The 17,856-nt window shown below is 47.5% G+C and overlaps 1 protein-coding gene across 1 annotated transcript in view; it reads right to left on the bottom strand.

The window, feature by feature from the left end:
* Nucleotides 1-17,856, bottom strand: part of LOC125621824 (butyrophilin subfamily 1 member A1) — a 66,709-nt gene that overhangs the window by 35,856 nt on the left and 12,997 nt on the right. The window contains 4 exon segments of the mRNA XM_075119466.1: nt 370-651; nt 11,703-11,970; nt 11,972-12,051; nt 15,332-15,448. Coding sequence (XP_074975567.1) covers nt 370-651; nt 11,703-11,970; nt 11,972-12,051; nt 15,332-15,437 — 736 coding nt within the window. The 5' untranslated portion in view covers nt 15,438-15,448.

Genomic DNA, 17,856 nt, shown 5'->3' with positions numbered 1-17,856 from the left:
GCTCGGGCAAAGGGGCTGTTTAATTACAGTGTAGACCTTCAGGCTCAGACTGAAGCCTGAGCTCTGGGAACCTCCAACCTCACAGAGTCCTAGAGCCTGGTCTCCAGCCGAAGCCTGAACATCTACACTGCCATTTAACAGCCCCTTAGCCCTAGCCCATTAGCCTGAGCCAGCTGGCACAGGCCACCAGCAGGTGTCTAATTTCAGTGTAGACATCTCCAAAGAGAACTGAGGCTGTTCAGGACTTTCCATGATGTGCTCAGCACCTTGAAGGTTCAGGCTAATAAATAGGAGACACAATAATAAATACTTTCCGCTCATGTCTGCAGCATCTCGGTCTATCCATGTGCGGCATGGACGGGCACTGACCTGCTACGGAAATCGCTGACTCTCTCTCCTCGTTGAGTCGGGGGTTCCTGACACAGCAGGATGCTTTCTGGTTGGACTCTTCTGTTAGAACAATGGCAATCTCTGTTTGAAACAGGCCATTGGCCTCTGGGGATATTTCTTCAGAGGCTGATGGTAAGAGCTGCCCCTGGAGATCTCTCCACAGCACCTTGGGCTGTGGGTACCATCCGGATGATCGACATATAATCCGGATCCCTCCATCCTGATGTCCCTCCACAGAGATGACAGGAGCAGAGCCCAAATCTACAGAAGAAATAAATGAACTTGTGATAATCCTACAGTGCCCAGTAATGAGCCAAAAGTTTTATTACATGGTTGTCAAAAGCCATTTCCTATTAAACTAATAATCGAGTGTGAGTCCAAGAGTGTGGCTGGTCAGTTAATCTGGCCAGATTCATATTTGATACACCATAAAATTAATATTAATATCAGGGATTTTCTATGCACAAATTTGCTCCATTTTAGTTAAACTGGTTTAGTTAATCAAGTGTAAATTCCTCTGTGGACACTCTTATATCAAGAAGGAATTAACTCAAGCTAAATTGATATAAGCCATTTCCAAACCCATTTAAGTGTCCCTAGAGAGGTTTGCATTAGTTCATCGAAAGCAGTGCACACATATGTGTAAGCAGAGTCAGAATGAGCTCTCCCCTGACATCTGGTGGTGAGCTGTAGAAAAGGACTTCAGGGACTGATCTCATTTGCATGGGCACACCCACCCTGCCTAGCATGATGCTTGCCCAAATGTTCCCTTTGGCTGCTGTGGGATCCCCAGTCTCTTTGTTATTGGGGCAGGAGTAATAAAGGGTTGTTATCCTGGTTGAGTGAATCAAGGACAGCAGAACTGTGCTTGGCATTATCTGACTGAGAGGCTCACCCTCAACTAAAACAGGATTTGCTTGGCAAGGGACATGGGTTCCAAAGCCCAGTGAGTTAAGAGAGGTTGGGGACAGATATTTGTATTGGGTAGTTTAGTCCCAAATGTGATTTTGTTCTGTTCTATCTTCACTGTGTTACAGAGCTAATTTAGACTTAATTAAGAGTCTAGTTATATGCTATAGAGCTGAAATCACTGATATCTAGGTCTAAGCGTAAGACCTACTTTGGGCTAGGGGTTCTGATGTAAGAAGACTATCCAGTGTGCACCAGCAGTGAGGTTCCCCTACTAACACCTGCAATCACTGAGAGCTGGGGTGTGTGTGAAGATATCTTGTTGAATGGCTAGTGGAGAGGTGTGGCCAACAGAGTGGTTGGTAGAGAGGTGTGGCAATTGGCCATTGGGGGGGGCAGTGAGGGCCTGAGCAGTGGAGCGTGTAAGGTGCCTCCATACCTTCCCCCCCTTCCACCCAGGCTGGGAGGTAAACTCTGCAGATGAACTTCTGAACTGTGGGGCTGCACTGACCAAGGACAGCAACTGTGAGTGGGGTGACTTTTGGGTTGCTGGACTTAAGAACTCAAATGGAAAGGACATGGCCCAACCTACCTGACGGTGGGTCTTCTGGCTCATGGTTTATGTTTATGAACCTTGTTTGTGGTGTTTCCCCAACATAATGCCGCATTGTTTCCCTCCTTCATTAAAAGATTTTTGCTACACTCAGACTCTGTGCTTGCGAGAGGGGAAGTATTGCCTCTTAGAGGCACTCACGGGGGTGCTGTGTAATTGTCCCAGGTCACTGGGTGGGGGCTCAAGCTGGTTTTGCATTGTGTTATTAAAAGGAACCCCTAGATACTGAACCCGGCCCTTGTTGCTGCCAACTCTGACGGGCAGGGGTTACATACGTGTAGACAAGCCTTATATTAATTCACAAATAAAAAACCTTGCAATAGGGGAGTTTGGGTTGTGTTGGCAGTGCCTTGTACCCTTCCAGAATGCAGAAATGGGTAGCAGAAAACTGGTACCTCTGAAAGCCAGGAAATACAGTCAGCAAAAGAGAAACACAAACACTAGATAGAATCATAGAAGATTAGGGTTGGAAGAGACCTCAGGAGGTCATCTAGTCCAACCTCCTGCTCAAAGCAGGACCAACACCAACTAAATCATCCCAGCCAGGGCTTTGTCAAGCCGGGCCTTAAAAACCTCTAAGGATGGAGATTCCACCACCTCCCTAGGTAACCCATTCCAGTGCTTAACCGCCCCCTCCAGTGAAATAGTGTTTCTTAATATCCAACCTAGACCTCTCCCACTGCAACTTGAGACCATTGCTTCTTGTTCTGTCATCTGCCACCACTGAGAACAGCCTAGCTCCATCTTCTTTGGAACCAAGGGCATCATTTGGGGGGGGGGGGCAAAGGGTGGTGGGTGGTGGGAGGGGGTGCTGCACAACTAACGAATGAGCACCTGGGATCCTTCCCCTGCTATGAAAAAACAAACATGAGCTGCCACCACCACAAACATTACTTAAATTACACTTAAAACTTTCCACTTTTTTCCAACTCTCTAATTTTGTAGTGAAATGGCCACACTGGGCACTGCCATTATTCTATCATTTGGTCCCCCTTGTCTGTGGGAGTCTTTCCTTTGCCAGCAATGGGCTTTGGGTCAGGTCCATCGACTGTGACACAAAAACACCAATTCCCCTGGGAATGTCTGGATTTTACCAAATCTCCCCAAAGTGGGGCTGCACTTTTCTAGTCTAGGACCTTTTCCCCAGATATCTTTTGAGGAGCTGCTACCCTCAAGTAGCCATTTTGCAGCTTTCTGCTGTATCTTCTCTTCCAGCTGGTAAATATTCATATCTCCTGTTGTACTTACTGTTTAACATTTGTGAGGGTGGCAGAGTGTCACAAACTTGAGTACAATCGGTGAATTTCATGGAGGTGACGTTTACTCTCTCAAATCCTTACAGCAACACACCAGAAACCTTCTAACTTAACCCTCTGTATTTATTGTAACTATTTGTATAAACTCTTCAGTGAACATAAACCTAAGCCAATCTGAACAATTTCTATGATTTGGCTGCCAAAATGATCTATATGCTGCTAACATCCATCGTTTAATTATACTCTAACTCGTGATTCTTTTTAAAGGTATAGACCGTAGTGTTAATAAAAATAATGTTTAAATAAATATATTGGGCTACTTTTGAAGTGACTGTGCACTACTGAGGCAGTAAAATATAGCCTTGGGAATCCTGGTTAAAGCCGCCCCCACCCCCTACCAAAATCTGAAATGGTGCCCCTGTTTGGAACTCCCCTTCAGGTAGTTGAAGGCTGCTATCAAATCCCCCCTCACTCTTTTCTTCTGCAGACTAAATAAGCCCAGTTCCCTCAGCCTCTCCTCATAAGTCATGTGCCCCAGCCCCCTAATAATTTTCGTTGCCCTCCACTGGACTCTCTCCAATTTGACCACATCCTTTCTGTAGTGGGGGACCAAAACTGGACGCAATATTCCACATATGGCTTCACCAGTGCTGAATAGAGGGGAATAATCACATCCCTCGATCTGCTGGCAATGCTCCTAGTAATGCAGCCCAATATGCTGTTTGCCTTCTTGGCAACGAGGGCACACTGCTGACTCATATCCAGCTTCTCGTCCACTGTAATCCCAAGGTCCTTTTCTGGAGAACTGCTGCTTAGCCAGTCAGTCCCCAACCTGTAGCAGTGCTTGGGATTCTTCCTTCCTAAGTGCAGGACTCTGCACTTGTCTTTGTTGAACCTCATCAGATTTTTTTTGGCCCAATCCTCCAATTTGTTTAGGTCACTCTGGACCCTATCCCTACCCTCCAGCGTATTTACCTCTCCCTCCCAGTTTAGTGTCATCTGCGAACTTGCTGAGGGTGCAATCCACCCCATCATCCAGATCATTAATGAAGACATTGAACAAGACCAGCCCCAGAACCGATCCCTGGGGCACTCCGCTTGATACTGGCTGCCAACTAGACATCAAGCCATTGATCACTACCCGTTGAGCCTGACGATCTAGCAGCTTTCTATCCACCTTATAGTCCATTCATCCAAGCCATACTTTTTTAACTTGCTGGCAAGAATACTGTGGGAGACCATATCAAAAGCTTTGCTAAAGTCAAGTAATATCACATTCACCTCTTTCCCCATATCCACAATGCCAGTTATCTGATCATAGAAGGCAATCTGGTTGGTCAGGCGTGGTATGTCCTTCGTGAATCCATGTTGACTGTTCCTGATCACCTTCCTCCCCTCCAAGTGCTTCAAAATGGATTCCTTGAGGACCTACTCCATGATTTTGCCAGGGACTGAAGTGAGGCTGAATGGTCTGTAGTTCCCTAGGTTCTCTTTCTTCCCTTTTTTAAAGATGGGCACTATATTTGCCTTTTTCCAATTGTCCGGGATCTTCCCCAATCACCATGAGTTTTCAAAGATAATGGACAATGGCTCTGCAATCACATCAGCCAACTCCCTCAGCACCCTTGGATGCATTAGATCCACTCCCATGGTCTTGTGCATGTCCAGCTTTTCTCAATAGCCCTTAACCCGTACTGTGTTGCCCAGGACCGCAGTCTAAAGGAAATGCTAGGTTAAAGTCATGCCTCCCACACCAGATCACACTTGGACTTTTTTAGTATTGACAAAATAAACTGAAATAAAATTATCTTAATCTGAAGCAAGAGTCTTGTACCTTAACCAGGTGTGAATTCAAACTGATTTCATTAGTCAGTGTGTATGCAGAGAGGCCCTCAGGGAGTTTGGAAATTTCACACAGACCAGCCTAGAGAGGGAAACAACCTCCCAGGAGAGACAGAGAAGGGCCGGGTGTCTGGAGCCTTCCGCGTGGGATTCTTGACCAGAAGAGCACAGGCTACTGAGTCCCCTCCCAGCAGGGGTGTGACTCACAAGGCTTTGGTCCAACAGACTCATGGGAAATGCCCAAGAGCCACAGACAAGAACTGAGGTTAAAGGGCCTATGGTGGAAATTATATGTACACATCCCATCCCCCGTGCTTCTGTGGCTGTTCCTTTTCAACAGTCCACCGATTCCAGCTAGTCGGGGACTAGCAGGCGTAAGGTGTGAGGCATTTTCCTGCAGCCACATTAGGAGAGCAGCAGCCATAAGCCAAGAAACAGAAAGTCCCATCCTCACATTCCATCTAAATTACATCAAAACAATGTAATATCGGGCTGTTAAGGAGGAGATCCTCTCCTAATAGTACCCACCATCACCAGATAAGCAAGGAATCTCTTAAGATGTTTAAAGAAAACTTTGCTTGATGCCATTCTGTTTGGAAAGAAATCACTTATCAATAGTTGTGGGTGTGAAACCTCTACTTCTTTATTGTTTTGCCTTTATTGTCCCCACTTCTCTATTGTTTATCTGTCTGGTTTCTGTCTGGTTCTTTGATTGTTTCTGTCTGTTGCATAACTAATTTTGCAAGATTTAAATCAACTAAGGTGGTGGGGTATGATTGGTTAAAGAATTGTTTCACAGTATGTTAAGATTGGTCAAAGAATTATTTTGTAATATTTTAGTAAAATGATTGGTTAAGGTACAGCTAAGCAGGACTCAGATTTCACTATGTAACCTGGGGTCCAAGAAGGAACAGCAGAAGGAACAGAAGAATAAGAATAAGAAAAGACCTGGAAGAAGAAGAAAGAACTCGCCTGTAAGACACAGCCCAAGATCAGAGCTACTACAAATCCTCTGCATGACTGTGATGGGCAGCAACCAGAATCCAGACAAGACTAACCTTGCCTGGCCAACAGGGAAAGACCGCCTGCCTGATCATGATTGGTGAGCATAGCATTGTATGCCTAACATGTGTATTCTGTAAATAAATAGAGGGTGAGGATATTACTGTGTAAGGCTCTTTAACGGATAAAAGACCCCGCAAACCCACAGAACAGTATGCGTTGAGCCCTAGGAATTGGGTAAGGGTGGGGTGTCATAGAGTGTGCGGGTAACATGGGTGAACAAAAGAAAAAGTTTATGAACCCTTGCAGTATGCTTAGTAGGGGCATCTCCAAGGGTGGGGGCCAATTCCACTCCCAATATAAAGAAAAAAGGGACCAAAGTCTTCAGTTAGTTCAGCCAGACCCAGAGGGCAACAGCCACATCAGAGGGGGTGAAGATCTCTGCCCTGAGCGCTGATACTCACAGGTCTGCTTTTACTGATTGCAGCAAGAAGATAACCACAAAGAGACGGATACCAGCCTATTAGAAGAACTGGGTGCTTGCTGCTGGTTCAGCTCATGGCAGTGTGGTGACATTAATACCAAATCAACAGTGTAAGTTTTAAATGCAGGATTTGTGGCCTGTGAACCATTTGGTACTGAAGAAATCTGTATGTTTGATGCTAATTTTGTTGGTGCTGTTTGTAAAATATTTGGTGTATGGATGTAATAATAAGATTGGGTCTAGATTCGTGAGAAGTCTCAGTTAACCCTCAGGTTGTCCCCTTATGAACCTAATGATTGTTTCAGTTTGGGGCAGCTTTACTCCATTGTGGTGTCTTTATTCCAAACTGGAAAAACTCAGAGTATGAGCATCCATTACTGTCCAAATATGCGTATTTATCTCATTGTTGTTATTCACGGGTGGGAGTTCCACTGTCAGACCAGACTGAACCCTCTCACTCTCCCTGTAGTAACACGGAATTATAGCGAGTGCTTGTGGGACGAAAGTTTGGTGGGTTACGTGTACATTACACAAGGGAATGACCTTGTTGTGATTATAAAATGAACTCTGTGTAATACCCAGTTGTGGCTGCTCAGGTTACCCACATTTAACAATTATTGTGCTGTGGATGGGAGTGAGTGTCTGGAAGGGTTTTAAGTAAAAGTTTATCAGAATTATTGGCTATGATTGTTTGTCTTACAGTAGTGACTAGGGGCCCCAGCTGAGACTGTGGCCCAGGTGTGTTGGGCACTGTACACATGGGCAGTGGGTGAACCCTGCCCCTTCTGCCAGAGGCCCCACGGCAGCCAAGGCCCCCGCACCGTAGGGGCAGGCCCCCAGTCCTCCCGTGTGAGTTGCATGTGGCCCCAGCCTCCCCAGTCCCAGAGTATGGGAAGGACAGGCGCCCACAGTCTCCCTGACCCCGGAGCAGGGGAAGGTGAGCGGTGTGCAGCCCCGCGGCCCCAGCCTCACGAGACTGGAGGGAGCTGCGCTGAAGCGGGGCAGGGCGGGGGGGTGGGGAGAGGGAGGGCTGGGGATGGAGTGTGGGCGGGGCCACATCTGGCATTGCCTTCCCTTGTCTCTTATACCTGCTGCCCATGGCTGTACACACATTGTAGGAGACAGTCTGTGACCTGCAGAGTTTACAGTCTAAACGGGCAACACAGACAAAGGGTGAGAGAGGAAACAGAGACACAGAGACTTGCCGAAGTTCACGCACAGCTCAGTAGCAAAGGCAGGACTAGAACCCCTGTCCCTTGACTCTCAGTCCACTGCACTATCCACCAGGCAACCCGACCTCTCATTTATTACTGTTCTAGCTTATGTGCATTTTCTTCATATTCTCTACCAATCGTGGGGAGCTGCTACATAATCCTGCAGTTTCCTGAGCAGGGACAAGGGACTGGTTCTCCCTTTGATGAACACAGACAATGCCTCTCACCACACACACTGCACAGCAGGGACAAAGGGTTGAATCAGAAGAGCCTCTGGAAGGAGATGAGCACTGCTAAACTGATGGGCAGGGGGAGGCCAAACTCTTCCACTACTTTCACTTACAAAGCTAATTGGAAACATATTTGTGACCCCCCCTTGGGGTTTAGAGAGCACGGCCCCTTCAAACCTGTCCTGGGGCAGAGGAAGTGCTGGGTCTTCCAGGGGAGGAGAGTGGAGAGAGGGAGGGATGGGGTGTGTGTGTCTGTAGATCTGGACAAGAGGGCTACAGCGAGAGGCCCTCACACAATGACAGTAGCCAAAAACTTGCCAAAAGCCCAGGAAGGACAGAGCAGCCAAGTGGGGACATCACAGGACGGGAGCCATGAGGAGCACTGTGCCAGGTAGGACTCCCCTGAGAAGGACAAACCAGAGCGGGTCCCAGGATCCCTGTCACCCAGAGCTGTATGGGGCTGTGATACTGGGGCTTGGGACTCTGTACTGGGAATAAGGAGGGAGTCTGTTAGCTAGTTAAGTGGGGAGGTGGTCGCTCTGTGGGGTTTGCAGAGAGCGGCAGAAGAGGGCACTGGAGGCGTTTGTTGGGGAATGTTCACTGGCGCCGAAGATGAGCAGAAGCACCCAAGTCTCATAGCTGCACCGGAATTCTGCCCAGGACCCCTGAACTCTGAGTGTGGACCCAGCGCCTGGCATCTACGCTTTCATGTTGTGGTACCACTGGGCACGTGGGGCCTCGTGTTGGATCTAAGCGTGTTTTCTCCCTCCCGCATCTTCTCCCTGTTGTTCTTCTATCTTCATCCCTCTGTAAATACATATTTCCCCATCCTATCTTTGCTCTACTATTCCCATGGGTGTGCGTTGACACCGGAGGTTTTGGAACAGGCAGGGACACCCCTTGCCTGTCAATCGTGCGTGCATGTGGGGGGCGGGGCGGGGGGGGGTCAGGGTGATGGCAGCTGGCTTCAGAAGTATTACTGAGCAAGCTCAGTCCATGTCAGCATACTCATTACAAGCCAGGCAGCAAATCTGGGGGAGCATGTGACCCCCTATGCCCTACCACCACCATCTGTGCCCTGGGGAAGGGAGTTACCCTGCTGCGCTCCAGTTCACGCTGTTCTTGGCGGGAGCCGCTCTGCAGAACAGACTCTATCTCGGCCACAACGATTCTAGTTACATTTTATTAAGATGATGCTAAAATAAAAATAAAATGGTACAGAGTTTAAGCGTAGAAGTTTCTGCTTATCAGGGAATAACATACAGATTATCAATGGGTGTGAAGTTCGGTTTAGGATCAGATGGCGTAAGGAATACATAATCTGCAATATCCCCAATTGGGGGTAAAAGGTTAACGGGTCAAAGTACAGACATTGAGATATGAGGGTATGTCGTTCATTGTTAGGATATAGATATTCAGGCCTGTCTGTAAAGGCCTGTACTCTAAGAATTTAGGTGTATTCTTAACACTTGGCTAGTTATAGAGGTATAAAAGAAAGAATCACTTTAGATAAGCTATTACCAGCAGGACAGTGGGGTGGGAGGAGGTATTGTTTCATATTCTCTGTGTGTATATAAAGTCTGCTGCAGTTTCCACGGTATGCATCCGATGAAGTGAGCTGTAGCTCACGAAAGCTCATGCTCAAATAAATTGGTTAGTCTCTAAGGTGCCACAAGTACTCCTTTTCTTTTTGCGAATACAGACTAACACGGCTGTTACTCTGAAACCTGTCTGCCACTGTAAGATCCTTCTCTTACTGTGACAATCTGAGGCCTTGTTCTTAGGCTAAGGCCTTTGGCTAAGCAACAGAGGCAGCCACAAGCTGGGAAGCGAGGGGTCACCTCCTCACATTCCAACCTAGTCACATTGAAAGAAGGTGCTATTGGGCTGTTAGGAATACAATCCTGTCCTGATAATGCCTATCGTCTCCAGAGAAAGAGAAGTGCCTAGAAGATGTAAAAGGAAACTTAGTTTGATAGCATCCTGTCTGGCAAGAACTCACTTATCAATAGCTGGAATGTGAAATCCTCACTTCTGTATTGTCTTGTCATTATAGTTCCCACTTTGCTATTGTTTGTCTGCATAATCTCTCTCTGGTTCTGTGATTGTTCCTGTCTGCTATATAATTAATTTTGCTGGGTATAAACTAATTTAGGTGGTGGGATATAATTGGTTACATAATCATGTTACAAAATGTTAGGATTGGTTAGTTAAATTTCAGGAAAATGATTGGTTAAGGTATAGCAAAGCAGAACTCAAGTTTTACTATATAGTCTGCAGTCAATCAGGAAGTGGGTGGGTGTGTGGGTGGGGGGAATGGGAACAGGGAATGGGGGTGAGGAAATTGGAATCATGTTTGGCTAAGGGAAGGAATGGGAACAGGGACACAGGTGTAAGGCTCTGTGGGGTCAGAGCTGGGAAGGGGGACACTAAGGAAGGAAACTGGAATCATGCTTGCTGGAAGTTCACCTCAATAAACATCGAATTGTTTGCACCTTTGGACTTCGGGTATTGTTGCTCTCTGTTCATGCGAGAAGGACCAGGGAAGTAAGTGGGTGAAGGAATAAGCCCCCTAACATTCATATAATAGCTATGTTCAGGTGTGGAGTATAACGATGATGAGGACGGATTTACCCTCATTTGGTGAGATTTAATGTTCAGTGAGTTTATGGTTCCAGTTCATATGGTCCAATGGAAAAAGTCTCTCGGTTACTAAAGCCGACAAAATACTTGCCAATGCAGAATTACGGTTGCCCAGCAGGACCTGGTGCCTTTCCAAAATGCAGAGAGTGGCTAAACTTAAACTCCTAAAACCCAAGAGATATAAAGTAACGGCACACACCACCCCAGCCCTGCCACCTGGACGCTGTCTCCTGGGGCTGGCAATAAGCTCTGGGAATGATTCAGTGAGGGTGGTGCCACAACAAACAGGCATGACAGAGACCGTGTTCGGAATCACTGAAGTGACTGGGGGAGGGATAAATTCAAGCTGGCTGGCAGAGCGTCACTGCGATATGAGGAGAGGTGCATGCACCTTGAGGGATCACGTATGTGTCTCATTTCAGTGCTGAGGTCTGTAGGCTGTGTCAGTAGAAGTGCACAGAGGTGTCTTCTTGCCACGCCATGGGGATTGTCAGCAGTCTGGTGTTCGTTGCACCTGACCTAAACCTCATGTCACGGTTACAGACCTAGCTAGACATGTGCCCTTGCTGGTCTCTCTGGCATCTTCAAAGGTCCTGCCTTTACCAGTCCTGGGGAGCGGGGGGAATTCCTCAATTCTCCCCTTCTTATACCAGGCTCTGGGCTACAGAACTCTGTGTATCAACCACTGTTACCCTGTGGGTGCCAGACACAAGCCGAGATCAATCCCAGCTGTCTGGCCCCAGGTGTGCACAAAATTGTCTGGCCCCGGGTGTGCATAAAAAAGTGGTACTAACCACAACATGCCCATATCACCAGACTTTTTATTGGTGTTTGTGTATCTCATTAATTCCTTGCTCCAATGAACTCAGTCTTAGCCCACTAACCCTGTCCCAGACTCCAATGTGTCACAGAAAATTTCAAAACAATCGGAGTAAGTTTCTGGATTTTAGAGCCCTTAGAAAAAACAGCTGTTAAATAGTGAGCTAGAATAAACCTTAACCAGAGCAGAGCTACTGCCCCACTACAATGAGACATATCAGGTGGCATCTCACAATGACCCCCCCTGACTCCTTTTATTACCCTGCTGAAGACGTCAAAGTATCAGAACAAGTCACTGACCTGCCACCTGCAGTTCCAATAAAGCGTCTTCGTAAGAGGCACTGGACTGAAAATAACAACTGTACTGCCCATCATCGGAGGGTCGGACATCCCGTATTCTCAGGGAAACTCTCCCACTGGTGATGTCGTCTTTCAAGAGCTCAGTTCTGCCTCGGTATTCCAGCATCTGCTCTCCGTACTGATCCTGCCCATCACGATACAGGTGCACCACTGCAGAGTCCCGGGATCGTAACCATCCCACCTCCATGTTCTCAGCGCTCATCCTGGGGGGAGAGGTGGCAGGGCAGGACGGCCTCCCCACCTAGGGAGGCAGTGACTGGATGGTCAGGTCCAGTCACTGTGAACTGTGCTGTGAAATGAGTCAGGGCAAAAAGAAAATTAAATTGGAGAGGAGCCAAGACAGACAGGAATGTTAGTTGCCAACTTTGAAGTCTTCAAAAATCAGGAGATAGCCCCCCACCCAAATTATGAGATTGGCTTAAAAATAAAGAGATTTTTAAAAAATCATAGGTTTCAGAGTAACAGCCGTGTTAGTCTGTATTCGCAAAAAGAAACGGAGGACTTGTGGCACCTTAGGGACTAACCAATTTATTTGAGCATAAGCTTTTGTGAGCTACAGCTCACTTCATCGGATGCATACTGTGGAAAGTGTAGAAGATCTTTTTATACACACAAAGCATGAAAAAAATCCCTCCCCCCACCCCACTCTCCTGCTGGTAATAGCTTATCTAAAGTGATCACTCTCCTTACAATGTGTATGATAATCAAGGTGGGCCATTTCCAGCACAAATTCAGGGTTTAACAAGAACGTCTGGGGTGGGTGGGATAGGAAAAAACAAGGGGAAATAGGTTACCTTGCATAATGACTTAGCTACTCCCAGTCTCTATTCAAGCCTAAGTTAATTGTATCCAATTTGCAAATGAATTCCAATTCAGCAGTCTCTCGCTGGAGTCTGGATTTGAAATTTTTCTGTTGTAATATCGCAACTTTCATGTCTGTAATCGCATGACCAGAGAGATTGAAGTGTTCTCCGACTGGTTTATTCTGGTCATGCAAATTGGATACAATTAACTTAGGCTTGAATAGAGACTGGGAGTGGCTAAGTCATTATGCAAGGTAACCTATATCCCCTTGTTTTTTCCAACCCCACCCACCCCAGACGTTCTTGTTAAACCCTGGATTTGTGCTGGAAATGGCCCACCTTGGTTATCATACACATTGTAAGGAGAGTGATCACTTTAGATAAGCTATTACCAGCAGGAGAGTGGGTGGGGGGAGGTATTTTTTCATGCTTTGTGTGTATAAAAAGATCTTCTACACTTTCCACAGTATGCATCCGATGAAGTGAGCTGTAGCTCACGAAAGCTTATGCTCAAATAAATTGGTTAGTCTCTAAGGTGCCACAAGTACTCCTTTTCTTTTTAAAAAATCATAAAATCGGTCTCTGCCTTCTGATTTCTGAACCTTTAAAGATGACTTGAGTCACATTTCCAAGTATTTATCTTCACCAAGATGGCCAGAAACGTACTTTAAAACAAAATGAAAGCTGAGTTTCTCAGCTAATCACAGGCCTCCGGGAGCTGTGGCTTTAAGAACCCGTCAAATAGCATGAGACTTGTGACAAAGTTCTGTGAGCTGGTAACACTGAGGAGACATCTACACTTTGAGCTGGAGGTGTAATTTCCAGTGTGGGGAGACATGCACCCACCAGCTTTGACTGAGCTTGCGTGAGAAAGCGTAGTCGTGCTGGTGTGAGCGGGGGGATGGGCTATCTCCCCAGGTATGATCCTGCCCAGGACCCTAGGTACATATTCAAGGAGGCTTCTCATGCTACTGTGTCTACTCTGCCATTTATGACACAACACCTTGATCAGAGCTAGTGCAGGTATGTCCACCCCATCTGGAGACAGCAAGGAGCAACATCTTACATATTAAAGGCTTCGACAGTGCTAACTAATGGCTTCATGGTGAGGGAAGGGGAGGGAGAGCTGGAATGTTGGAGGGGAAGGGGGGCTACACGTTGTGAGGGATGGTGGGGCAGGGGGTGGAGAAGGAGTCAGACTCAGCAGTTTTCTCTCACACTTACAGTCACTGTAAGCACCAGGGAACTGTCGAGATGCTGGGACATGGACTGTGTCTCCAATTTCTTGAACCAGCCCTGTTAGCAACTACACACTCTAAACCCTTCAAAGCACAACCATTACCCCCATTGCACTGTAACAAAATGTACAGGCAGGGCAAGGAGTGCTGAGGAATGACATAGCAACCTTGTGGCCTAGTGGAGAGACCACTGGACTGGGACTATTCCTGGCTCTTCCACTGGCCTGCTGGTGATCTTGGGCAAGTCTCTTCACTGCTCTGTGCCTCAGTTTCCCCATCTGTAAAATGGATAATGAATAAAGTTCCTTGAGCTCTATTGATCAAAACTATTATATAAAAGCTAGGGCTTTGTGTTATTATCTAGCCACAGTCATATATCAACTGCAAATCTAAGTGAGGACTACAACTGCCTAAATGACCATTAATGTCTACTACTCTTTCTGTTCAAGAAACTAGGAAAGACACAGACAAAAATCTTTGCTAATGCAAAGTTAAGGTTCCCAGAGGTATTTCAGGTCCTTCCAGAAAACAGTTCAGCAAAACTCAGGGCTCTGAACACCAGCAAATACAAAGTTAAGGTACAGGCCAAAGCAACCTTAACTCTGCCCTCCTGAGAGATGATCCAATACACCACCTCACACAGACCTGCACTCTGCCTGCACAGATAAGGCACATCACTCAGGGATCAGGGCATATGACAACTGTCGCACAGAGTCAAATGCCTTCTCCTTGCTAAGCCCTGGTCTACACTGGGGGGGGGAATCAATGTATGGTAGTCAACTTCAGCTATGAGAATAACGTAGCTGAAGTCAACGTACCTAGATCGACTTACCGCAGCGTCTTCACGGCAGTGAGTCGACTGCCGCCGCTCCCCCATCGACTCTGCTTGTGCCTCTCACAGCGCTGGAATTCTGGAGTCGACGGGAGAGCGCTCGGGGATCAATTTATTGCGTCTAGACTAGACCCGATCCAGCGGGTAGTGTAGAAAACTTGTTTTTAGGGGAGCTGCTCTGAACAGGAGCTACCAACCCTGTTCTACACTGAGCTACTGCCCAGAAACAGCCCTGCACTTGTCACATTTTACAAGCCCTTCATCCCTTTTAACAGCCCCTTCACCCTCACTCTGCGTCAATGAAGGTTTTTGTCAGTGAATGTGCCAGGTGGCAGGAGGAGCACGGGAGTGGGGGGGACACACTCTCGCACTAGCAGGAAGGGGCAGAGAGGAGGCTGGTGCTAGATTAAAGCAAGGACCATAAGGGAAGTGGAGACACCAGATCTAGGGGAGAAATCCAGGCCCCACTGAAGTCAATGGGAGTTCTCACCCAGGGGTTTGGCTGGCAGGAGTCCATCGGACAGCGTTAGGAGGAGGGCTATTCTGGGTGTGCCCTGAGCTGCAGGGGTGTCCAGTGTGGGTGACCCTGGAAGGGGTGACATGGTCACTTCTCTCTGTATGTGTGAGGAGCTGCAGGGCAGCAGAGCTCTGTGTGAGAACAGGCAGCAAACCCAGTGAGGAGGCCAGTGTTCCTACCTGACGCTAGCCTGTGAACCTGTAGAGTGAGGCAGAGAGCGACGTAGCTGGGCAGAGTGGAGCTCACTGTGGAGCTGCGGGAGAACGAGGGAACCTTCCCCGTCATCGTAGCTGGGTCTGGGTACAGAAGAAACAAACAAAATCAGACATGCAGTGACTGGCACAAGGGTTAGCCCACCCTGGTGTGCATGTCTGCCCAGACGCACAAATTCACTCCAGCATGGATCCTTCAGGAGATGCTGAATCTGATTGCTGGGGGAGAGGGGGGTGGAGTGAAGAGTTTGTGCAGGCAGAGCCTGAACCAGCAAAAGAAACACTGATATCTATGCCAAAATCGCACAGGGCATGGTGGATAAGGGCTACACCAAGGACATGCAGCAGTGATACGTGGAAGTAAAGGAGCTTAGACAATCGTACCACAGGACAAGGCTAGCGAACAGCCACTCTGGTTCCGAGCCACAGACATGGGAGACTAACGATATGCACCCATAACCACCTGCAACAATGTTTTCATCCCATGAGGCATTGGGACCCTAGCCCAGAATTCCAATCTGCAGCAGGGACTGTGGGATAGCTACCCACAGTGCATCACTCCTTGAGTTGATGCAACCCCTGGCAGTGAGGATGTGCTCCATTGACCACAGCCACCTAGTGGGGACATGCAAAATAGCATTTGTGAAATCGGATGCTCAAAGTCGAATTAAATAAAATCGACCTAATTTTGTAGTGTAGACATGCCCTTATATTTGACAGTCTCTTAGATGGTAATAAATTATGGGAAGATGGTGACCTGAAGAACAGCTCCGTGTGTCTCGAAAGCTGGTTGGTCCAATAAAAGATGTTATCTCTCCCCCCGTCTCACTAATATCCTGGGACCGACATGGCATGCATGTTAATAACTGCTTTGTGAGGAAAAGAGAAGTTACTGACATAGGCCAACTCTCTTGTTGTTCTTGCTGCTGTTGATAAAGTCCAGTCATGTTTGCTAAGAAGACAAAACAAAACAAATGCACACAGAAGGGGAGAGACAACCGGAGTGTCTCTCCGGAGCTTCTATCTTGAGCGCTGCCCCTCACTTGCAATTTCACTGCTGGAGAAACACAAGCCCAGCACGTGGTGGGACCTGGGCTCTGAGACCTGGCAACTTGTCCCAGCAGCAAGCTGTTTAGAGCATTGCTTTTAGCTGCCTCTCTCATAACCAGGGCTGTCTTTAGGATTTATGGGGCCCTATGCAGGATTATAAAATGGTGCCCCAGTGTGTCGGGGGGGCACAGCCCCTGGACAAAACCTGCTCGGGGGCCGGGTTGTGCCAAGGCAGCCCACTTGTCCCACAGGCAGAGCCCCTCGGCTGCTGGCCAGAGCCGGTCCCCCGCAGACTGTGTGAAGAGAGAGCGAGGCCAGGTGAGCAGAGTGAACCCGCCGTGACTCATGACTGTGCTCCCTTCTCTCTTGGCTCAGCCCGGCTCCTCCACCCACCTCCACGTACCTCCGACCAGCTGATTTTTGCAGGCCCAGCACTGCTGACACCCAGCTTTGGCCAGCAGGGAGCAGGGACGGGACAGACGGCTGGCAGCACATGTGCAGACAGGCCTGCTCCCCCTCCTGCACCCCTAATCCCTGCACCCTTTACTGCTAACCCCTGCGTCCCCCTCCTGCACCCCTAATCCCTGCACCCTTTACTGCTAACCCCTGCGTCCCCCTCCTGCACCCCTAATCCCTGCACCCTTTACTGCTAACCCCTGTTAGGATATAGATATTCAGGCCTGTCTGTAAAGGCCTATACTCTAAGAATTTAGGTGTATTCCTATCACTTGGCTAGTTAGAGGTATAAAAGAAAGAATCAAAATCACTGTCTGCCAGTGTAAGGGCCTTCTCTTACTGTGACAGTCTGAGGCCCTGTTCTTAGGCTAAGGCCTTTGGCTAAGCGACAGAGGCAGCCATAAGCTGGGAAGTGAATGGTCACATCCTCACATTCCAAACTAGTCACATTGAAATAAGGTGCTATTGGGCTGTTAGGAATTTAATCTTGTCCTTATAGTGCCTATCACCTCCAGAGAAAGGGAAGTGCCTAGAAGCTGTAAAAGGAAATTGAGGTTGATAGTTTTCTGTCTGGTAAGAACTCACTTATCAATAGACACAGCTGGGAAACTCTTATGTCTTTACAGATGTAGTTGTGAAATCCTCACTTCTGTATTGTTTTGTCATTATAGTTCCCACTTTGCTATTGTTTATTGGCATGGTCTCTGTCTGGTTCTGTGATTGCTTCTGTCTGCTGTATAATTAATTTTGCTGGGTGTAAACTAATTAAGGTGGTGGGATATAATTGGTTAGCTAATCCATGTTAGGATTGGTTAGTTAAATTTTACTAGAATGATTGGTTAAGGTATAGCTAAGAATATTACTATATAAATTAGGGGCAAACAGGAAGTAAGTTGGGATTCGAAAATAAGGAAAAAGGAACTTGTATTTAGCTTGCTGGAAGTTCACCCCAATAAACATCGAATTGTTTGCACCTTCGGACTTCG

This window comes from Caretta caretta, chromosome 14 (genome assembly GCF_965140235.1).
Source record: "Caretta caretta isolate rCarCar2 chromosome 14, rCarCar1.hap1, whole genome shotgun sequence".
NCBI classification, from domain to species: Eukaryota; Metazoa; Chordata; order Testudines; family Cheloniidae; genus Caretta; species Caretta caretta.
This window is presented reverse-complemented; position numbering and strand designations above follow the sequence as displayed.